Raw genomic sequence first — 24,163 nt, forward strand, 5'->3', positions numbered from 1 at the left:
TCATGAACACCTCCACCCTGTAGATCATGAGTATATCCACCCTGTAGATCATGAACACATCCATCCTGTAGATCATGAGTACATCCACCCTGCAGATCATGAACACCTCCACCCTCTAGATCATGACCACCTCCACCATGTAGATCATGAGTACATCCACCCTGTAGATCATGAACACCTCCACCCTCTAGATCATGACCACCTCCACCATGTAGATCATGAGTACATCCACCCTGTAGATCATGAACACATCCACCCTGTAGATCATGAGCACATCCACCCTGTAGATCATGAGTACATCCACCCTGTAGATCATGAGTACATCCACCCTGTAGATCATGAGTACCTCCACCGTCTAGATCATGACCACCTCCACCCTGTAGATCATGAGTACATCCACCCTGTAGGTCATGAACACCTCCACCATGTAGATCATGAGTACATCCACCCTGTAGATCATGAACACCTCCACCCTGTAGAGCATGAGTACATCCACCCTGTAGATCATGAGTACATCCACCCTATAGATCATGAACACCTCCACCCTGTAGATCATGCGTACATCCACCCTGTAGATCATGAGTACATCCACCCTGTAGATCATGAGTACATCCACCCTGTACATCATGAGTACATCCACCCTGTAGATCACGAACACCTCCACCCTGTAGGTCATGAACACCTCCACCCTGTAGATCATGAGTACATCCACCCTGTCGATCATGAACACATCCATCCTGTAGATCATGAGCACCTCCACTCTGTAGATCATGAACACCTCCACCCTGTAGATCATGAGTACATCCACCCTGTAGATTATGAGTACATTCTCCCTGTAGATCATGAGTACATCCACCCTGTAGATCATGAACACCTCCACCCTGTAGATCATGAGTACATCTACCCTGTAGATCATGAACACATCCACCCTGTAGATCATGAGCACCTCCACCCTGTAGATCATGAACATATCCACCCTGTAGATCATGAGTACATCCACCCTGTAGATCATGAACACATCCACCCTGTAGATCATGAGTACATCCACCCTGTAGATCATGAGTACATCCACCCTGTAGATCATGAGCACCTCCACCCTGTTGATCATGAGCACCTCCACCCTGTAGATCATGAGTACCTCCACCCTGTAGATCATGAGTACATCCACCCTGTAGATCATGAGTACATCCACCCTGTAGATCATGAGTACATCCACCCTGTAGATCATGAGTACATCCACCCTGTAGATCATGAGTACATCCACCCTGTAGATCATGAGCACCTCCACCCTGTAGATCATGAGCACGTCCACCCTGTAGATCATGAGTACGTCCACCCTGTAGATCATGAGTACATCCACCCTGTAGATCATGAGCACCTCCACCCTGTAGATCATGAGTACATCCACCCTGTAGATCATGAGTACATCCACCCTGTAGATCATGAGTACATCCACCCTGTACATCATGAGTACATCCACCCTGTAGATCACGAACACCTCCACCCTGTAGGTCATGAACACCTCCACCCTGTAGATCATGAACACCTCCACCCTGTAGATCATGAGTACATCCACCCTGTCGATCATGAACACATCCATCCTGTAGATCATGAGCACCTCCACTCTGTAGATCATGAACACCTCCACCCTGTAGATCATGAGTACATCCACCCTGTAGATTATGAGTACATTCTCCCTGTAGATCATGAGTACATCCACCCTGTAGATCATGAACACCTCCACCCTGTAGATCATGAGTACATCCACCCTGTAGATCATGAACACCTCCACCCTGTAGATCATGAGTACATCTACCCTGTAGATCATGAACACATCCACCCTGTAGATCATGAGCACCTCCACCCTGTAGATCATGAACATATCCACCCTGTAGATCATGAGTACATCCACCCTGTAGATCATGAACACATCCACCCTGTAGATCATGAGTACATCCACCCTGTAGATCATGAGTACATCCACCCTGTAGATCATGAGCACCTCCACCCTGTTGATCATGAGCACCTCCACCCTGTAGATCATGAGTACCTCCACCCTGTAGATCATGAGTACATCCACCCTGTAAATCATGAGTACATCCACCCTGTAGATCATGAGTACATCCACCCTGTAGATCATGAGTACATCCACCCTGTAGATCATGAGTACATCCACCCTGTAGATCATGAGCACCTCCACCCTGTAGATCATGAGCACGTCCACCCTGTAGATCATGAGTACGTCCACCCTGTAGATCATGAGTACATCCACCCTGTAGATCATGAGCACCTCCACCCTGTAGATCATGAGTACATCCACCCTGTAGATCATGAGTACATCCACCCTGTAGATCATGAGTACATCCACCCTGTAGATCATGAACACCTCCACCCTGTAGATCATGAGTACATCCACCCTGTAGATCATGAACACCTCCACCCTGTAGATCATGAACACATCCACCCTGTAGATCATGAGTACCTCCACCCCGTAGATCATGAGCACATCCACCCTATAGATCATGAGCACCTCCACCCTGTAGATCATGAGTATATCCACCCTGTAGATCATGAACACCTCCACCATGGAGATCATGAGTACATCCACTCCGTAGATCATGAGCACATCCACCCTGTAGATCATGAGCACCTCCACCCTGTAGATCATGAGTACATCCACCCTGTAGATCATGAGTACAGCCACCCTGTAGGTCATGAGGACATCCACCCTATAAATCATGAGCACCTCCACCCTGTAGATTATGAGTACATCCACCCTGTGGTTCATGAACACCTCTACCCTGTAGATCATGAGCACCTCCCTCATGTAGATCATGAGTACATCCAACCTGTAGATCATGAGCACCTCCACCCTGTAGATCCATGAACACCTCCACCATGTAGATCATGAGTACATACACCCTGTAGATCATGAGTACCTCCACCCTGTAGATCATGAACACCTCCACCCTGTAGATCATGAACACCTCCACCCTGTAGATCATGAGTACATCCACCCTGTAGATGATGAACACCTCCACCCTGTAGATCATGAGTACATCTACCCTGTAGGTGATGAACACCTCCACCCTGTAGATCATGAGTACCTCCACCCTGTAGATCATGAGTACATCCACCCTGTAGATCATGAACACCTCCACCCTGTAGATCATGAGTATATCCACCCTGTAGATCATGAACACATCCATCCTGTAGATCATGAGTACATCCACCCTGCAGATCATGAACACCTCCACCCTCTAGATCATGACCACCTCCACCATGTAGATCATGAGTACATCCACCCTGTAGATCATGAACACCTCCACCCTCTAGATCATGACCACCTCCACCATGTAGATCATGAGTACATCCACCCCTGTAGATCATGAACACATCCACCCTGTAGATCATGAGCACATCCACCCTGTAGATCATGAGTACATCCACCCTGTAGATCATGAGTACATCCACCCTGTAGATCATGAGTACCTCCACCGTCTAGATCATGACCACCTCCACCCTGTAGATCATGAGTACATCCACCCTGTAGGTCATGAACACCTCCACCATGTAGATCATGAGTACATCCACCCTGTAGATCATGAACACCTCCACCCTGTAGAGCATGAGTACATCCACCCTGTAGATCATGAGTACATCCACCCTATAGATCATGAACACCTCCACCCTGTAGATCATGCGTACATCCACCCTGTAGATCATGAGTACATCCACCCTGTAGATCATGAGTACATCCACCCTGTACATCATGAGTACATCCACCCTGTAGATCACGAACACCTCCACCCTGTAGGTCATGAACACCTCCACCCTGTAGATCATGAACACCTCCACCCTGTAGATCATGAGTACATCCACCCTGTCGATCATGAACACATCCATCCTGTAGATCATGAGCACCTCCACTCTGTAGATCATGAACACCTCCACCCTGTAGATCATGAGTACATCCACCCTGTAGATTATGAGTACATTCTCCCTGTAGATCATGAGTACATCCACCCTGTAGATCATGAACACCTCCACCCTGTAGATCATGAGTACATCTACCCTGTAGATCATGAACACATCCACCCTGTAGATCATGAGCACCTCCACCCTGTAGATCATGAACATATCCACCCTGTAGATCATGAGTACATCCACCCTGTAGATCATGAACACATCCACCCTGTAGATCATGAGTACATCCACCCTGTAGATCATGAGTACCTCCACCCTGTAGATCATGAGTACATCCACCCTGTAAATCATGAGTACATCCACCCTGTAGATCATGAGCACCTCCCTCATGTAGATCATGAGTACATCCAACCTGTAGATCATGAGCACCTCCACCCTGTAGATCCATGAACACCTCCACCATGTAGATCATGAGTACATACACCCTGTAGATCATGAGTACCTCCACCCTGTAGATCATGAACACCTCCACCCTGTAGATCATGAACACCTCCACCCTGTAGATCATGAGTACATCCACCCTGTAGATGATGAACACCTCCACCCTGTAGATCATGAGTACATCTACCCTGTAGGTGATGAACACCTCCACCCTGTAGATCATGAGTACCTCCACCCTGTAGATCATGAGTACATCCACCCTGTAGATCATGAACACCTCCACCCTGTAGATCATGAGTATATCCACCCTGTAGATCATGAACACATCCATCCTGTAGATCATGAGTACATCCACCCTGCAGATCATGAACACCTCCACCCTCTAGATCATGACCACCTCCACCATGTAGATCATGAGTACATCCACCCTGTAGATCATGAACACCTCCACCCTCTAGATCATGACCACCTCCACCATGTAGATCATGAGTACATCCACCCCTGTAGATCATGAACACATCCACCCTGTAGATCATGAGCACATCCACCCTGTAGATCATGAGTACATCCACCCTGTAGATCATGAGTACATCCACCCTGTAGATCATGAGTACCTCCACCGTCTAGATCATGACCACCTCCACCCTGTAGATCATGAGTACATCCACCCTGTAGGTCATGAACACCTCCACCATGTAGATCATGAGTACATCCACCCTGTAGATCATGAACACCTCCACCCTGTAGAGCATGAGTACATCCACCCTGTAGATCATGAGTACATCCACCCTATAGATCATGAACACCTCCACCCTGTAGATCATGCGTACATCCACCCTGTAGATCATGAGTACATCCACCCTGTAGATCATGAGTACATCCACCCTGTAGATCATGAACACATCCACCCTGTAGATCATGAGTACATCCACCCTGTAGATCATGCGTACATCCACCCTGTAGATCATGAGTACATCCACCCTGTAGATCACGAACACCTCCACCCTGTAGGTCATGAACACCTCCACCCTGTAGATCATGAACACCTCCACCCTGTAGATCATGAGTACATCCACCCTGTCGATCATGAACACATCCATCCTGTAGATCATGAGCACCTCCACTCTATAGATCATGAACACCTCCACCCTGTAGATCATGAGTACATCCACCCTGTAGATTATGAGTACATTCTCCCTGTAGATCATGAGTACATCCACCCTGTAGATCATGAACACCTCCACCCTGTAGATCATGAGTACATCTACCCTGTAGATCATGAACACATCCACCCTGTAGATCATGAGCACCTCCACCCTGTAGATCATGAACATATCCACCCTGTAGATCATGAGTACATCCACCCTGTAGATCATGAACACATCCACCCTGTAGATCATGAGTACATCCACCCTGTAGATCATGAGTACATCCACCCTGTAGATCATGAGCACCTCCACCCTGTTGATCATGAGCACCTCCACCCTGTAGATCATGAGTACCTCCACCCTGTAGATCATGAGTACATCCACCCTGTAAATCATGAGTACATCCACCCTGTAGATCATGAGTACATCCACCCTGTAGATCATGAGTACATCCACCCTGTAGATCATGAGTACATCCACCCTGTAGATCATGAGCACCTCCACCCTGTAGATCATGAGCACGTCCACCCTGTAGATCATGAGTACGTCCACCCTGTAGATCATGAGTACATCCACCCTGTAGATCATGAGCACCTCCACCCTGTAGATCATGAGTACATCCACCCTGTAGATCATAAGTACATCCACCCTGTAGATCATGAGTACATCCACCTCGTAGATCATGAACACCTCCACCCTGTAGATCATGAGTACATCCACCCTGTAGATCATGAACACCTCCACCCTGTAGATCATGAACACATCCACCCTGTAGATCATGAGTACATACATCCTGTAGATTATGAGTACATCTACCCTGTAGATCATGAACACATCCACCCTGTAGATCATGAGTACATCCACCCTGTAGGTCATGAACACCTCCACCCTGTAGATCCCACCGTGTGTGTGTGTGTGTGTGTGTGTGTGTGTGTGTGTGTCTCACATGTGTGGGTCCTGGAGAAGGAAATCGGTCTTGGCCTGATATTGGTTTGAAACTTGGCAGTGGAGAAATGGTGAGGAGACAGGGAGGGGATTGAAGTAATGGTTACTGGGTCAATTCCCTTCTCTATGTTTCTGCTGTCTTGAATTTCCCTCGGTAAAATAGCACTCACCCCTCTGCCCCGCCCTCCACCTTGCTCCTGGGAAGAATGGAGTTATACGTGAACAATTTTTTTTTGTTTTCATGTAGCATGGCTCTCTTTCTGGAGAAACTCGCAAAATAAAGTGATAAAAGCAAAGTTAGATTATGGAGCTCTTACTGAGAAATGTTCTTTGAATGCATTATCTCATTTAGCTCCCCTCCCTGCATTACACTGTCCACATTTTAAGATGATAAATCAGGACCTTGGGGAGGCCTGGCCCGAGCCCCAGGCCCGCGTGGCCAGTGGAGCCTTCGTTCTGTGTGCCTCTTGATCCCACACTCAGATGCTCTCTTGGCAGATCCATGGCAATGTAAGATTTTTTTTCCTGAGAGTATTTTGAGAACCTTGAGATTCCCAAGATTAGAGAGTCCAAGTTTCAAAGTCCCCTGGAATGTGGGAATGCCTTGGGAGGTGTGCCCCAATTTTCACTGAGAGTGGGCACAGGGGCTCTTATTGGCCTGGAGGAGAGGTCAGCTGGTGTCGCACTGGCATCTTCATCTAAAATAACAAGAGAATAGCGTGGGAGTGCACTGAAGTTATTGGAGCATGCAGGGTGGTGCAGAATAAAAAATTACACATCAGTACGGCATGGCATGGACAGTAGAGTAGAATTTCAAGCTGTAGGGAGAATAAAATGAGGAAAATAAGATGAGTAGGTTTTTCTTTGCTCCATCCTGTTTCTGAGCCCACCAAACATCTGTATCGTGGAGGCCGACTGCTTGCTCTCCACACGGCACAGAGCCTCCTCTACATTCTCCCACCTCACTTGTGCAGGGATTGGAATTCCTGTCAGCTTGCTGAGAGGCCCTGAGTTCAAACTCCAGTGCTAGAAAACCAAATAGAGATGTGGATTCGCACTATGCAAATCCTAGAGAGCTGTAGAGGGTGCTGGAGGCTGAGGCCCATGGCACATGCGTGGGAATCTCCAAAGAAGCACGCGAGGAAAGTCCCTGTGAGGGCCTGGGGGGCGTGGGGGAGAGACAGGGAGAGAGACAGATGCCAGAGGGGTTAGATAGACACATAGTACATAGGTAAGATAGGGAGTGTGTGTACATTCATTTGTAAGGAGAGATGGATAGACTGGAGTGACAGGCAACTGGTGCTGTGCAGATTAAGCTTTCAGACCGTCCCATGAAGTATATCGTGACCCAGGCATCTGGATATTCTTTTCTGATTTAGAGCACTGTTGTGCAATAGTAAGTTCAGTTCTTGTCACCAGTGGAAAGCACTGGGTGCACCCTGGCTGGACAAGGCAAGGCGTTCCTCTGTGGGCAGCAGCTGGGAGCAGGTCAGGACCCTATACCGGATGAGCTGGAACGTTCCTGAGCAGACCCTAAGATACACTTTCCCCCCACCCCCTCAGCCAAGAGCAGGAGGCCTGGACCAACTACATCTGTGGAACGTGCTCTCACCACAGAAACGACGATTCTGTCTTGAGTGCACCCCATCTCCAGGCACCACGGGGCCACCGCGGGCTGCAGCAGCCGTGTCCTTGCGCCGTGTGCAGGGGCCCATGTCATGTTCTCCGCAGACCCCTTAGGGCATCCACTCACATCTCTACTCTCTCTTCCTCCCTCAGACTTGCGGTAGCCATGGCTCCACCCTGCCTGATGGTGGTGGAGGTCCAGAAGCTCCGACCAGCTTCTGCAGTGACCCCAAAGTTGAGTCATTAGGAAGCTGTCACAGGGCTATGGCATAGAGCAGGTGTCAAATGTAGGAATAACCACCACCCACATTTCATGAGCCTTTCCCTTCACTTCTCCCCTGACCAGGGCTTTGTAAAAAGCCACTCATTTAAACCTGCATTCCTTGCTATTGAAGAACACATCTTTCATTTCACTCCAGTATGTGTTGTTTTTTTAATAGAAAAAGTAGGCTTTTATTAGTCTGGGAGGATACTGTCAAAAAGTATTTATTTTTGCATTTCTTTTCTATCCTTTTTTTTCCCCCTTTAGAAATGAAGCAAGAGACAAAGCCAAGACTCAGAAGTCAGGGCCCCGAGATTCTCAGCGTGCGAAGAGTCTACATCCAGACCCGGGAGGAGAAGCGGATCAACCTGACTGTCGGGAGCCGGGCTTACCTGCTGCCCAACACGTCTGTGATCATCAAGTGCCCGGTGCGCCGATTCCAGAAGTCTCTGATCCAGTGGGAGAAGGACGGCCTTCGCCTGCAGGATTCCAGACAAGTGCGCATCTCCAGGTCAGGCTCCCTGAAGATCCACTGCCTCACGGCCACCGACGTCGGGGTGTACCGGTGCGTGGCAGGCCCTGCCCGGGAAACGGTGGCTCTCCAGCTCATCTGCACAGACAGCCAGCTCGTGGCACCGCGAGAACACGCCAGGGAACGTTCCCGGGTAGGCCACGGGGAAGCCAATAGCTTGGGACCCACATGGCATAAGATGTGGCAAGTGTGGAGTCACAAAGATGAGCTTTACCCACCCGATGGCCAAATCAAGCACCAGCCTCTCTTGCGAGCTCTGCTGGGCCGCTGTGGCCGCGGCTCTGAGGGTGGCAGTGATGCCTGGGGCCTGGAGGACAAACGGTTGAAAGCCGCAGTGCATCAGGGCGCCTACAGCATGGATGCAGCTCAGTTTGAGGAGCTGAGAAGGAACATGAGTCAGCTGCTGGAGATGGGAGAGGTCAGCGAGGACCTCGTGTCGCAGGTGATATATCAGCTGGCGGCCGAGCTGGCCCGGGCGCAACGTGCTGCCGAGCAGGGGCGCCGCCGGGAAGAGGAGCCCTCGGCCACCACGGACGTGTGGCAAGCCGGAAGTGGGCCCCAGAGCTTCACCCGGCCCCGCTCAGGCAGGCTGACCTTCAGGCCCAGAGGGCCCATTCTTAGGCGGACACAGCCCTCTGCTGTCTCCTTCAATAAAACCATCACTGCCCAGATGGGAAACACCGTGTACATCACAAACATGACCCAGGCCATCACCCTCCTGTGCGGCCTGCCGGTCCCCACCGACGCCACGTACACGTGGACCAAGGACGGGGTGCCGCTGCAGCCTTCAGCACGGTGAGTAAGGGGTGAGGCTCCTGTCGGACACGTGCGTCGTCCTTGTGCTGGCATGGGGGTGAGCTTCCTGCATGTCTGTGGGCACTCCTGCAAGTGTGCTTCCTGGGTGTCTCCCGTCCTCTTTGTGCCAGCACTGGGTACCAGGACTCTCCTTTGTTCCTTTCACTCACGCATGGAGTTACTCAAGGTTTTTGGAAACCTGCTATGTAGAACTCACTGTGTTTAGCACTGAGAAGCCACAGCTGTAAGATCCGGCCTTTCCCAATGGGAATAAATAGGTATTCATAAAACCTCCTTATGAACCAGAGAGGAAGCCAGAGGGGGTCAAACATAAACAGAGGAATGCTGGGTAAATGACCTTTGATCCAGGACTCAGGAAGTTTCCAGAAAGAGATGGCCTCACCACACGAAATACACGGTACATACAGAAGTATGTGGGTGATGAAAGAGTGTCAGATCAATGTTCTGGAAACAGCTGGAAGTTCATTGTGGCTGAAGCAACAGGAAGTGAGGGACGACAGGACTCGAGTCAAGAAGAAAGGTTGAGAGGTCGGAACAGCCCTGTCGTTAAGTCCACACATGGAGTGGTAAAGAAAAATACATGGATGACCCAACCCAGGTTTAGGAGCAGATTCGAATCATTAATTACCTGATTCTCAGAGTGCAATTTGCAGGATCATTGGTACTCAAGAAGCCGTGAGGAGCGGGGCTGGCTGTCCTTGCTGGCCTGGCATGTAGCTTCTCCACCCTCTGCCGGCGTGTCATCACTGCAGACCTCCCCACCTTTGCTCTCCATTCACACCTGCTGCAGCTCCCTGCAGTTACTTGAATAATGCGGGTTTTTTTTTTTTCCTACTGTCCTACAGGATAGTCATAGATGGAGCTGAGAAGATTCAGATCAGGAACCCGACCAGGACAGAACAAGGGCTATACGAATGCTTCGTGGCTGCTCGTCTGGGCTCGGGCGTGGAGCGCTCTCCTGTGCTCTGGGCAGGTGATGCTCACGTGTCTCCGTTCGCCTTGTTGTTGTTTTTTTCCATTGAACTCTAGAGTGACGGTTCTTACAGAGTGACAGTCTGTCACAGTCCTCTGGCAGGGTTGTTGAGGCAGGTTGTTGGAGTCCACCCCGACCTCTGCCTCAGGAGGTATGAGATGACATCATATGTCCCCCTTGGACCCCACCCCACATCCCACTGTCTGCGTCACACAGACCAATTGTGCGTTACACGCAGAGTGTGCTTGCCGAGGGAGTCTGTGAACAAATTTATTCACTAAGGATCACACATGGGAGTTAAAAGTCTTTGGGTGGATTCTTGACTGTAATTTTGTTATCGTTGTCTCCATGAAACTTTCACATGGGCATTTGTCTCCTATTAATTAAAATGCTTAATTCAGACTTCCCCGAGGACCCTGGAGCACACTTGGGAGATGTTTTCATTGCTGGCTCTGGGCTCCGCGTGAGGGGCTCCTGGAAGTGGAGACGATGGATGGGAGGGTCTGCTCCCCATTCTCCCCCCCCAGTGCTGCCTCTCCATCCTGGCCCAGAAGGCCGTAACCCCATCCCCAGGATGTTCTGTCTGGGCTTCAGCTCTTCCAGGGCTGCCTGCGTGAACGTCTCTGCTTCTTCTCAACTGAGCGCCTGCTCTTTTCAAACCACCAAAGGGGAGTCATCCTTAATGTCAACTATAAAGCCAAACCATCCCCGCTGTGTCTAGGGTTGTTGCAATAATCCCTGAAAGCCTCCATTTGTGGGGAAAAAAAAACCCGGGCAAAGCTCAGCCGGGTCTAACAAGTCCCCTGCTCCCTTTGAATTAAGAGGCACCTGTCATCTCATCTGCTAAGAACAATGTCACCAAACCAGAACAAAGTGACCTCTCAACTGTGGTCGGCAGCACTGTGGAGGCAGCCCTGGGAGCAGATCTGACCCTCCAGTGTCCCGTGAAAGGTGAGTGTGACCCTCCAGTGTCCTGTGAGAGGTGAGTGTGACCCTCCAGTGTCCTGTGAGAGGTGAGTGTGACCCTCCAGTGTCCCGTGAGACCAGTGTGACCCTACAGCGTCCTGAAAGAGTTGACTGTGACCATGGCCAGGAGGGAGGCATGTGGCCAGCTGTCGGGTAATGAGGGTACCCTGGTCCCTCAACCGTATGGCTCAGAAACTTCACTTTCAGTGCACTCGGACAGGTTAACTCCCAGGAGTGACTTCACACCAGCCTGTGAGGAGAATGTGCAGGACAAAGGACTTCCTGAGTCTAGTGTGTCCTGTGACTGTGGCTATCAGCCAACTGTTCTGAGTGGCAGAGCTGGCTGTGGGCAGGCCTCAGGGGAGGGCAGCTTGCAGGGGAGGGCAGGACTGGCTACTGGCTGTGGGCTGGACCAAGCTGGGGGTCCTGCTGTCCTCAGTGGGTCTTTGATGGGTTTACAACAGGACACATCTTTCTGACAGATTCTCCTTTTTTTTTTTTCCCTCTGTTTCTGGTAGCGCCAGGGCCTTGCATGTGCTGAGCTACTGCTGAACCTCCAGCCTCAGCCCTCACCCTTCAGCCTGCTTTCTCCCACCTCACCTTAGCCAGCGACACTCTAGGTCCTTGTCCTAACCTGGGCTCAGGGAAACTGGTATTTTGTGTACGTTTTGCAGGGTGAGGAAGTTGGGTGAATGGCTTTTTATCAGCTCCTTATAGATACGTAGAACTCAAAATTGAGGTCTTACGAGCTGAACATGGGTTGTGCCTTCAACCTCCACTGCACGGACTGGGCTCGACTGCGGGGGGGTGGGGGGCCAGATCCCTGCGTTCTGAGGGGCCGCCCCATGAGATGAGCGCTCTCTCCCCGACAGCAGGGTGCAGAGAAAGGAGGACACACCCTGGGGACAAAGGCTGCACCCGCCTCAGCCCTCCCTTGCCCCCCCTCCATTCCTGTAGACGTTTTTATCCAGGGCACAGCCGTGGAAACTTGCTGGCCCCTGAGGCGTTACTTTTCATCCCCTGGAAGTCCTGCCACGTTCGGCATACTCAGACCTTTGACAAACCTCTCTAGCCTCCCAAATGACTCCACCCACAGCGACCAGGGTTTTAGGCCAAGACCACCCCTCCTTACAGAGGCAGCCAAGGGCTCTGTAGGCAGCCTAGGAGAAAAGCAGATGGCCACAAGAGCAGGTTCCTTGCTACAAACTCTCCAGTTTATGTTGCCTTCCACCCACAGAGGATTTTGAAACAAAGACTTCTACTGGAAGAAACCTTTCCTCAAACCTCCTGGTTCCCCAGGGTATAAAAGTCGGGCTTGAAGAGAGGCAAGCCAATGAGAAGACTGGGTTCAGGGCCTGGATTTAACAAAACTGTTCTTGAGAGCACGGCCTCCAGAAAGGACCTATGGGGACTACAAGCCCGGAGCCATTGGCTCCAGTCTTGTCTCTCAGCCAGGCTGAGCTGCAGCGGGAAGAGGGGGAGCCCCTCCGCCTTTTCCTCTTCTGCATCTTCCTCATTTTCTCCTCCTTTCTCTCCTCTCCTTTTTTCCTCTTCCTCCTTTCTTCTCCCTTTTCCCTCCCCCTTCTCTTTCTTCCTTCTTTTTCTCATCCTTTCCCTTATCCCCCTTTTTATCTCTTCCACCTTCGTCTTTCCTCCTTTCTCGCCTCCTTCTCCATAAAGTTGAGGGTTGAGGGTGCTTCCCCCCCCCTGCCTCACACAGCTTCAGCTCTTCTTGGACATTGTGCTACCAGGCTGTGCCTCACCTGGCTGCCATCTTTCAGGCACTCAGAGCCCAGGAACTCGGCAGCTCAGGCTGTACGACTGGCGTTTGGAGTTGTGTGCCATTCTAAACAAAGCTTTGATGGATTTAGTGTTTTCTCGTGGCCAGTAGCCACAGTCAACTCAGACTTCTGTGGGGTTCATCTCTTTAAGAACCTCGCTAGGTTAGGCAGCGTTGGAAAGCCCGTGTCTTGGAGACAGTCCTGCTCCTGACAGGCTCACCACAGGTCATCCATCGTGTTTCCCTGACGCCTGAGGCTGGAAGTTCAGGGGACAGAAGGCTGCCTCAGTTTTCTCTGCCCAGGCCTCATTGCCTAGACACATACCTGTCACCTCGCTCACAAGCTGGAAGTACATGTTCATGCCTATAATCCTAGCTACTCAGGAGGCTGAGATCTGGGGATCAAGGTTCAAAGCCAGCCCAGGCACTGAAGACCATGAGACTCTTATCTCCAATGAATGACTAGAAAAAATGGGAAGTGGGGCTTGGCTCAAGGATAGGACTGTAGCCTTGAGCTGAAGAAGTCTGGGACAGTGTCTAGGCCCAGAGTTCAAGCCCCATGACCCACAAAAAAAGTACGTTTTCATATTGCAAATGGGAATTTCTGACCATCAGTGGTATATTCAATTCAAAAGCTTTTCAGTTGCTCTTGAAATACTTGCCCCTAATTATAGCAGCTTCCTATTATTTCTTATGGTTTTATAAAGGTGAAGTAGGGCGTTGCGGTGATGAAGTCAGGTGATGAGTACTTTCCTGTTGCTCACCCTCAGTTTTTCCTTCCAGTCCCGCCCACAAGTCGTGTAGTTCATTTTCAACGTAGTGACTGTGAAGTGTCCCTGCTGCACCCGTTCACCTTGGTCCCTCCCTTTCTGGGTCTCTCCTCGCCCTCCCTAAGACACATGAGAAAGACAACAAAAAAGAACAAAGGGCTCTTGCTTCCATTTCTTGGAGCTCATCTTGATAAGTAAGTTTGTGTGGACAGATGCACAGAGGCGCTGCCCTGGGTGTTCCTCTCCAGCAGCCCCTCTTGGGCCTCACAGGGGTGAGTGCCAGGAATCCTGTGCACTTCGTCATGTCCTGGTGCATGTTAGAGCTACTTCACTTGTGAGAGAACAGTGCCATTTGTCTGAGCTTGGCTACCTCATTTAACCTGATTTGTTCTAGTTCTAGACATGTCTCTGCAAATGACATTAGTATCCTATGGCTGTGTAAAATTCCATTGTGAATAGCTACCACATGATTTGGACCCATTTATCTATTGTAAGGCGTCTAGGTTGTCCCCACAGCTTGGCTACCGTGATCAGTGTGACAGTGAGCGTGGAGGTAGACGTGTCTATAGTTGTGGCATCCTGGCTTGTGATATTCAGGGTAGATGCCCAGGGGTGGCGTGGCTGGGGTGGAAGGAAGGGCTGGTTAGTTTTTTGAGGAACCTCCAAACTGCTGTGTAGAGTGGTTGTACTAATTTACATTCCCACCATCGAAGGAACGGGGTACCTTTTCCCCTGTGTCCCTGCCAACATTCGTTGATGGAATTCATGATGTTCGCCAGTCTAACTGGGCAAGCTGGAATCTCAGAGCTGTGTTGATTTGTATTTCCTTTGTGGACAGGCGGGATGAGCACTTCCTCATGCCTTTCCTTGCATTCTCACCTCTTCTGAGAAGTCTGGCCTTAGCTCCATTGCCCATTTAGTGATGGGTTTACTAGCTTTAGGTGGTTTTGGTTTTTTTTTTTTTTTTTTTGCCAGTCCTGGGCTTGAGCTCAGGGCCTGAGCACTGTCCTTGGACTTTCTCAAGGCTAGAGCTCTACCACCTGAGCCTCAGCATCACTTCCGGCTTTTTTCTATGTATGTGGTACCGAGGAATCGAACCCAGGTCTTCATGCATGCTAGGCAAGCACTTTAACCACTAGGCCAAACTCCCGGCCCCCGGTTGTTTTGTTTTTTGTCTGTGGATATAACATTTAGTTGGATTTTGGTTTTTATTGCAGTCTGCTGCTCCTCCCTGTCTTTTTTGGTTGGCAGTTAAGCCTGTGGATATTTAAAATCACAATGGAGAACTGTATCATGTTTCCTGCCATTTTGTTGTTTTCCGTAGTGTGCTTCTTTCCTCTTCTTGAATGAACTTGTTTCTGTAGACCCTATACCTAACAGTCACAACTCCAGACAGACTCATGGTTTTTTTTTGTTGTGATAGCCAAATATATTTTGCACAACCCACAAAGATACCAATAGTGATTTTACCTAGCTACTCTAAAAATGTTATTGAATAATAGAATGTGAAGATTGTACATTTTCCTAAAAGCCAGAAGCTGCAGTTTCCAAACATCCTTTGTCCTCACTGTGTGTGGAGTTCTGGATGGGGACAGTCACACAGTCAGTGGTTGTTGGGTGTGGGTGACAGAACTGTGGGGGAGCTGATGCCCAGCTGAGACTTAGCTTGGCCGCCTCCTGTTCCCCTGCTCTGCTCCACAGTGGCCCTGGCTCAGCGTGCACAGCTTCTTTTTGTCTCCTGAAATTACCCTTTCACAAAGGCATCAGCGAACAGCAACACGTTTCTGTAGAGACTGCAAGTCTTCCTTTGGGCTGCATGTTTCCAGATACCTAGATCACTTCTAGTTAGTTGTTTGCCAAAGATTTACTGACCACAGGAGAGAAATTTCTCTGGCTCTGCCTCGGGCTCACTCATCTACACCAGCTCCTACTTGGCAACTCTTGGCTCACTGCCCAACTGCTTTCCCAGGCAGGCAGCTCCATCCCCATTGGTTCCTCAGTGGGTTGGGTACCCAGGGACGAGACCCAAGGGAGAAATCGCATTTTGCAGGCTCATGGTCAATGTATTTTTCACGTGACTCTGTGGCACTGTTCTTAAAGGCATTGCTTCTGTCGTGTTTGTATTTGTTCCGCAGGTGTCCCCCAGCCCACTGTCACGTGGCTGAAGAGAGGAGGACCCCTGGGCGATGGTGTTTCCTTGCTTCTCAATGGCTCCCTGTTGTTGCAGAACATCTCACTTGAGCATGAAGGAACCTACGTTTGCACAGCCGCCAATGCCCTGGGTGAGGCCACGGCAGCCACGGAGCTCCATCTGCTGGGTAAGGGCTGCCGTCCTGGGCTCAGGGGAGCTCCATCTGCTGGGCAAGGGCTGCCGTCCTGGGCTCAGGGGAGCTCCATCTGCTGGGTAAAGGCTGCTGTCCTGGGCAAGGGCTGCTGTCCTGGGCTCAGGGGAGCTCCATCTGCTGGGCAAGGGCTGCCGTCCTGGGCTCAGGGGAGCTCCATCTGCTGGGCAAGGGCTGCCGTCCTGGGCTCAGGGGAGCTCCATCTGCTGGGCAAGGGCTGCTGTCCTGGGCTCAGGGGAGCTCCATCTGCTGGGCAAGGGCTGCTGTCCTGGGCTCAGGGGAGTACCTGGTACTCGGGTGCAGGTGAGATGGGTGGTGGGAGGCTCTTGCCACCTGTCTGGCTCCTCCAAGGCTCTCCTGGAGTGCTAGTGAGGATTCTTTTGTGTGTGTTTGGGGGGGGTCATGGGGCTTCAACTCTGGGCCTCAACCCATTTTCTAGTGGTTAATTAGAGATAAGAGTCTTATGTTCTTTAGTGCCTAGGCTGGCTTTGAACCTCAGTCCTCAGATCTCAGCCTGATGAGTAGCTAGGGTTACAGGCATGAGCCACCGTGCCTGGCAAGTGAGGATTCTTATTCCCCTTTCAGACTAGAAGTGTGGGAAGGTTCAGCTGCCCCCCGTGTGCACAGTCTCCAATTCCGTCCATACTGCAGACCTGCACCATAGCATCTGGGCCACAGCGTTCTAGCAGAAAGGATTTATTTCCCAGGAGTTGTCTGTATAACACTCGGGCTGGAATGAAAAGTAGATGACTGATAATTGGTACTGTGTTATTTCTTGTTTTCTCAGAAGGAAGATGGCCAAGCAGCCATGTTGTGTTTCCTAAAGGACATCAAAAGGAAATTCCCCTGGCCGTCACACACAGACCCAACAGCAGTGACCCAACCGGTCTCCCGCCTCAAGGTGAGAAGTTTGGGCGGTGTGTGTGTGCGCGCGCGCGTGTATGTGTGTGTATGATTTCCTGTTTGTAAGACATGTAAAGAAAGGGATTTAAGTCAAAGGCCCTCTGAGTCTTGCATTCCACAACACATGAAATAATTCCTAGGCATGTGGCCAGCTTCTTTCATGCTCCTCAGTCCTTGGTGCTGTGGCTTCTTCCTTCCACACTAAAGCATTTTTGGGGGCGGGGGGTCTGCTTCTGAGGAGGTCCAGAGCTGCAACCCCGGTGTGCATTGCTATGTGCGATATGGATGTTGATTTTTTTTTCCAGTTTAAAACTATTGCCAACCCAGTAAACACTGAGGAAAGGTTTGCCCTTTAGTCGGGCATTGATGGCTCACGCCTGTAATCCTAGCTACTCAGGAGGCTGGGATCAGAGGATTGTAGTCTGAAGCCAGTCTGGGCAGAAAGTCTCCAATTAACTGCCAAAAACCCAGAAATGGAGCTGTGGCTCAAAGTGGTAGAGCACTAGCTTTGAGTAAAAATGCTCAGGGACAGTGACTGGGTCCTGAGTTCAAGTCCCATGGTGATCACCACCACCAACAAAAACCCTTCCCTTACATATCCATGTTTTCATGTATCATGGAGCAGCGGAAGTCCGATCTGAGTATTCCAAGCTTGCAAAACCCTTCAGAAGGCAGAAATAGTAAGGTATTGCTAAGGAAGTCCAAAATGCCAGATTCACAGGAAGGCCTCCCTGCTGATCTCAGCTCCGGGTAGCGCATGAGCAGAAAGTGCACAGAAACCACACAGACACAGCCCTGAGACTGCACATTCTGCTCCGTTGGGATGATCTGCACGGGGCGTCCTTCTGAGCTCTTGTATGACATGGGAGCAATGGTAGGAGCTGATTTCCAGCCCCACTTCCTAGGGTGGAACAGGAGCAAAGAGGAGGGACCGCACTGAGCTGCGGATCACATGGCATCACGTGGTAGGACTGCTGGCTTAGAGGAACTCATATCCTTGTTTTGGACATAATGCTACCACTAATTATTATATGCACCCATATCTATGTACTTGTCAACGGTCGTTGCAGATTGAGCAGACTTCCTAGATTGGAGAAGAATGTTATGCAGCTTGCTTAGATTCACTTACTAAGTTCGTACAATTGTGAAACCTCATAAAACTGGACATCGGAAATATGAATGTTTTATTATTAAAAAGATGGCACATTTTAAATTTTTATTTCTTCACCTCATAAAACATTTAATATCTCCAGGTGTGTTCCCTGGTTCTGAGCAAAAGAAGGAAAGAATGTGAGTGCAGGATGAAAAAGTAGAGACAAACAAGGAAGAGAGGATGGAGTCCTTGTGAAGGAAGGAAATGTGGAGGGTCAATACACCTGGGCAACACATTCTGAAAGAAAAGTGGAAGTGTCCTACCTTGAATACCCAAGTGTTCTTGTGAAATGTTGCATAAATTGGAATCCGACATGTAGGTTCCAGTCGGGCTGGCAGGTCGCAGGAGCTAGGCAAGGCACTTGGTTTCGCTCAGTTTGTACCTCTGTAAATAAAAAATAAACCACCTTGCTGTGGCTCACGTGGTAGAGCTCTATCCTTGAAGACGTCCGGGGACACTGTCACTTACTTTCCGGGATGAACAGATTAATTAGATGAAAATGAGTTCTGGAATGTCTGACCTTGTACCAAGAGGTTCGTTTGCTTGTTTTCTCTCTCTCCCTCCCTCCTCCCTCTCTGTAATCCTGAGGATCTGTTTCACCGTTCTGAATGGTGCCATGTGCCATGTAAGACAAAGTAAATCAAGAAGGAGACTTAGGCACCGCCGGTGGCTGTCCACTCCTTGCGGTGATCACGGTCTGTGGTCCTGCACACACCTGTCATCGTCGTGTCCGGTCTTGTCTTGTAGCACGTGTCAGCAGGGGAGGAATGGCTATTTAGAAGAAGTCCAACACAGAGAAGCTGTGATTGTCGGCAGGGTTAGCTTCCGCCTTTCTAAAGGAAACATCATTTCTTTTGGATTTTTTTCTTTTTCTTTTTCCTTTACCTCTGCCAGCCCCACGCCTCCCAGCTGCTGTCCACCGCCCTGCTGCTGTTATAAGAAGCTGGTTGGGAGAAAGCAGGATGTGAAGGGCCCCTTGCCCCTTGCTGGGCCCTCTGTGTGTGCTGCACAGTGCAGACAGGCAGCTCACCAGAGGGCAGAGGGCTGCCCTCTCCATCCTTTCTTATTTGGAGTTGTCATAGTGTTTCTTTTCCTTCCTACAGAGCCTTTTTGGGAGTCTGGTCCCTGGACACCCTGCTCCACCAGCTGTGGCCCCTCGGGAGCTCGTGTTCAGAGGCCCCGGTGTGTGGGGGCCACTGGGCAAGCAGTGAGCGAGGCCCTTTGTGCTCACCTCCAGAAGCCACGGCCCCGGTTTCGGCCCTGTGACGCCCGGGACTGCCCGGCCAGGTATGCCAGCCTCTCCCTCACTGCTGCCAAGGTGCCACAAAGGTTATCCAGCACCCAGCCCGCACCCAGGTTCAGTGTTGTTGTGTTCTGAATCCCAACGGAGCCTCCCAGAGAGGGTTCTGCTCGCCTGGGTCTCTCTGGGGTGAGCCCAGGCCCTGGAGCCTCCCGCAGCCCTAGAAGTCTCAGTGCTTAGCCTCATGAAGGCGCTGGCCTCTTCCCTCCTAGGTGGTTTACCAGCGCATGGTCAGAGTGCTCCGTGCCTTGCGGCCAGGGGTTCCACAGCCGACAGGTGACCTGCAAGAGGAAGAGAGCCAATGGCACCGTTGAGGTGGTGCCACCCCAGGCCTGCGGCTCCAAAGTCCAGCCTCCAGGGAGGAGGCCGTGTTCCCTCCGTCCATGTGGCCAACAGCTTCCCAGGCTGGAGAGCCAGGTCAGCCGGCGTCTGTCTACCATCCTCCCCACCAGGGCAGGCCGGCCAAGGGGCCATATTTACATCGCTCCCGTGTGTCCAGAATAGGAAGTCTAGAGGTAGAGTTGATTTGTACCACTTGTAGCCTGGAAGCAGACCTGGTGAGAGGAACTGTGGGTGAGCATTTAGCGCTGTTTGGGGGTGAGGAGAATCTTATAAAATCTACTCTGGTAAGGCAACTCTGAAAACCATTATGTTGCGTTTATTAAGTGGAGATTTGTACGGCACATGAATTACAGAGCTAGACAAAGACATGGTATGAGAGGAGCTGCCTCCTATAGGAAAAATGAAACCAATGCATACCAGAAGAAATGTCCACCTGACTAAACAGCCTATTGTAAAAGTAATTTTAAGTGCAAACAGAACTATTGAAGTAAGAAAGACCTTTCCAAACATGAAATAAATTATAAAAGTAATGGGTATTGTGACTATGTAAAAGTTTAAGACCTGCTCATGAAACTTTACATGTTTTTTCCTGTAATTGACCTTAGTGTAACACTGCACAGAGCAGAAAAGGCAGGACTTGGCAGTACCTTACGTTCTTTGCGGAGCTAAGCGGGGAATGGAAGCTCTGAGGGCGGGTTGTGGGTCTGCAGATGCAGAGCTGTGCTCTGAGCCTCTGAACTGCCTGTGGGACTGCAGGTCCCTGGCTGCTGGTGTGCAGCCACCCAACTCAGTATAAGCCGACAGCTCAACTCGCCTGTGCTTTCCTCCTAGTGTCCTGCACGCTGCATGGGCCGTGCCGGGGGCACGCAACGCCGTCATGTTGTGTGTGGACCCCACAGCAGCTCCGGGCCAGACTGTGATGCCAGGAAGAGGTAGACCCACCCCAGGGCACAATCCTCTACCTTCCTGCTGCTTCTCATGATTGAAAAGCCCCACTATGACTTCCAATGTTCTCCTCAATAGTACATGTGAGCCAACATGTGGTATTTCTGATACAGTTGAGTGTGAAACATAAAGCACCCAAAAAGGGAGAGGCTAACATTGAAAAAGGGCAGCTATTTCCCCATCTACCACCTTTGACTTCTTGGCCTCCATCAAAGCAGGGAGGTGGCTGCTTTTAGCTAGCATAAAAGAAAACTCAACCTGAAGAGGCTGGCGCAAGGAAGGGAAGACATTCGGTAATAAGACGATGCGCAGTCTCCTTCGACATGCTCCTTTGATTCAGCCTGACTTCTGGTGTGAGGATTGGTCTCTGTTTAGAGTGACTCATCTTGGGGCCCAAAGCCCAGAGCCGTTGTTAACAGGGCAGCCCTCCCCTACTTCCATCCCTCAGGAAGTGTGGGGGGACCTGGCTTGCTTCAATTAACCCTTGGATGGAGTCTCCCCCTGCAGGCGAGTTGGAGTACTGCTTTCCACCCTGTGACCTCTCCCTTAGGGAGGTGCTTGTCCAGGGAGGGGGGTGCGTGGTTTACTGGTCCAGCCCCCTGCACTGGGCCAGGCCGTCAATCACTTGCGGTCCTCCCCCTGCATCTTTGAATGTTTACTTTGGCACCCTGGCTATGCTTCGCCCATTCTCTTCCCTCATCCCCCAAAGTCCATGACACCTGCCCCTTCTCCTTTCCTGTGTTCCCTTCCAGACCGCCCTGGAGGGGGAACTGCACGGTGGGGGCCTGTGATGCTTGCTGGCGCCCAGGACCTTGGAAACCCTGCACTGCAGCCTGCGGCCGTGGCTTCCAGTCTCGGAAAGTCCACTGTGTCCATGCCAAGACCTGCCAACCTGTGGCCGAGGGACACTGTGTGCAGACACGCAGACCACCCTCGTGGAGGCACTGCCTGGGACCTACCTGTGACAGTACGTGCCCTCCTGCCCTCCCATGCTGCTTCCACACCGGACCTGGTGCCAGCCTGCTCTGGGTCCTGGGAGGGGCCGCTGTGAGAGCTTAGGAGAGCAGCGCCTCCCTGGGTGCAGCGTCTCAGACACAGTGGTCTTAGGGAGGCAGAGGCTGATTTAGTGGGGGTGCCCAGTGGCATTCGTCACTACTTTCTGACGTGCTCTGTTAAGGTGGCTCTCCACCCACTCCCTCCTGCCTGGCTGTCTCCTCCAGCGAGACAGAGCTGAGTACATGGCCTGTGTAGGACAGCAGGTGTCCTGAAATAGTTTGTCAGGCTTCATACAGGTTGTTTTCTAGGCAGCAGGTGCACAGCTTTTGTAAACTTTGGGGGAGGGGGTTCTGGGGTTTGGCGGAAGCTGATCTCGTACTGCCTTGAGCTCTCAAAGCAGCAGCAGCAGCAGACGGGGTGCGGGGGGGGGCACCTAGCATGCCAGCAGGTGCCGTGTGGCTGAGAGGAGAAGGAGCCAGGTGCATTTCTGACTCCAGTAGCCTGAACCAGCAACAGTCTGGCTTCTTCTCACACTGTGACCTCAGTTTATGGTTTCCAGAAAAGCCATTTACTGGACTTCTGGTGGCCCACACACAGTGCGTTTCTTCCTGTTTTTGTAGGAGACTGCACCGACACAACTCAGTACTGTTCATTCGTGAAGCAACTTCATCTGTGTTCTCTGGACCTCTACAAACAGAGCTGCTGCAGATCGTGCCAAGACGGCTAAACCGCCAGTGGTGCGATGCCGTGTGAGGATCCGAGGACCAAAGAGCAATCGTTGCCCTTCTTGAAGACTCCAGACTCCATGCTCAGGGGCCGAGGAGAAAACAGCAACGCTGAGATTGGGTAATGTGGAGACATTTCCCACCACCAATTCTGAATTCAGTCCTTGTAAATGACGTGTTTCAGGGTGAATTCTTAAAAATCACAGCGTATGCCACATGCACTTGGGCCCTCAGCAAGTTGTGTGATTGGGAAGTGGCCAAGGCCCTAAGCAGGGCAGGCCTTGCTGGGAGCTGTGAACTGGCAGAGAGTAATCTACTCGGAAGACTCGGGAAGCTCAGCAAGCCACAGGTTCCTCTACTCTCAGGCTATGGAGTTTCAAGAGCTTCATAAGCTCTGGCCAGTAGCTTTTTGGGTATTGGCTCTAATGACATTCTCCCTGACAGATCCTTAATTTAGCTGTGAAAGAGAACAGTCTCCTGGGCATGTGTGCAGGCCATTCCTGGGAACAAGCAGAGTAGTTGTGGCTGCTACTCTGCGGCTCGGCCTGTCTGTGGAGGATGAGATGTCTTGGAAATCAGAGAGGAAACTGTAGCCTTCTCTACTGATTTTGTAATATATTCAACGCTTTGTTTTTAAGAGCTGTGAACAGAATTTCTCTAAGTACTAAAAAAAGTATACATGTCTTATTAGACCTAATTTATGGATAAAATAGTAGTCTTGGGGATTTTTATTTTGGAAAGTTTATAAGAAAGTAAATATTAGGAAACATAGTTGAAAAGCTTGTTTATAGCAGATATTTAATTTGAGCTGATTTTTCCAAGAAATCCAAAGTGAATTAGGGTTAGTCTGGAAGTTAGAGAACTTAAGAATTGTTATATTTTTAGGATCTGGGTTAAGCTTTAGGGAAAAGGGTTAAAGGTTAGTTTCAGGGTTTGGATTTGGGTGAGTAAAAAAAGGGAGTAAAGCTAGAGTTAAGGCCAGAGTTGGCTTTAGGGGCTAGGACCAGGTAGGAGTGGGTGGGTTTGGGTTTAGACTGAGGTCAGTGCAGTGTTGACAGGTGAAGGGCTGAGGCCCCTTTGGTCCATGTGTGGCAGGTTAGCTTTGAAGGGTGAGTTCTAAAGCCAGTGTGGTCACAGGAACTTGGCTGGCATTCTGCCAGTTACGACTTCAGATGGCGTAAGCAAGCAGCCATGCATCCTCCTCAGTGCCCAGCCAGCTGCCTGGGGGCAGGCAGGCTCCTAGGACCTCTGTCCTCATCCATAAGAGCACG

The 24,163-nt window shown here is 50.6% G+C and overlaps 1 protein-coding gene across 1 annotated transcript in view; it reads left to right on the forward strand.

Annotated features, from left to right (window-relative positions):
* Adamtsl3 (ADAMTS like 3) overlaps positions 1–23,888 on the forward strand; it is an 84,037-nt gene extending 60,149 nt beyond the window's left edge. Inside the window, exons 20-29 of the mRNA XM_090321635.1 lie at positions 8,617–9,676; positions 10,543–10,670; positions 11,493–11,621; positions 16,322–16,504; positions 17,316–17,429; positions 19,688–19,871; positions 20,097–20,301; positions 21,058–21,158; positions 21,924–22,138; positions 22,788–23,888. Of these exons, the coding sequence (XP_090177761.1) occupies positions 8,617–9,676; positions 10,543–10,670; positions 11,493–11,621; positions 16,322–16,504; positions 17,316–17,429; positions 19,688–19,871; positions 20,097–20,301; positions 21,058–21,158; positions 21,924–22,138; positions 22,788–22,894 (2,426 nt within the window). The 3' untranslated portion in view covers positions 22,895–23,888. The remainder of the gene's footprint in view (positions 1–8,616; positions 9,677–10,542; positions 10,671–11,492; positions 11,622–16,321; positions 16,505–17,315; positions 17,430–19,687; positions 19,872–20,096; positions 20,302–21,057; positions 21,159–21,923; positions 22,139–22,787) is intronic.
* The last annotated feature ends 275 nt before the right edge of the window (positions 23,889–24,163 follow it).

Source organism: Megascapheus bottae, chromosome 30 (genome assembly GCF_031878675.1).
Source record: "Megascapheus bottae isolate mThoBot1 chromosome 30, mThoBot2.hap1, whole genome shotgun sequence".
Taxonomy (NCBI): domain Eukaryota; kingdom Metazoa; phylum Chordata; class Mammalia; order Rodentia; family Geomyidae; genus Megascapheus; species Megascapheus bottae.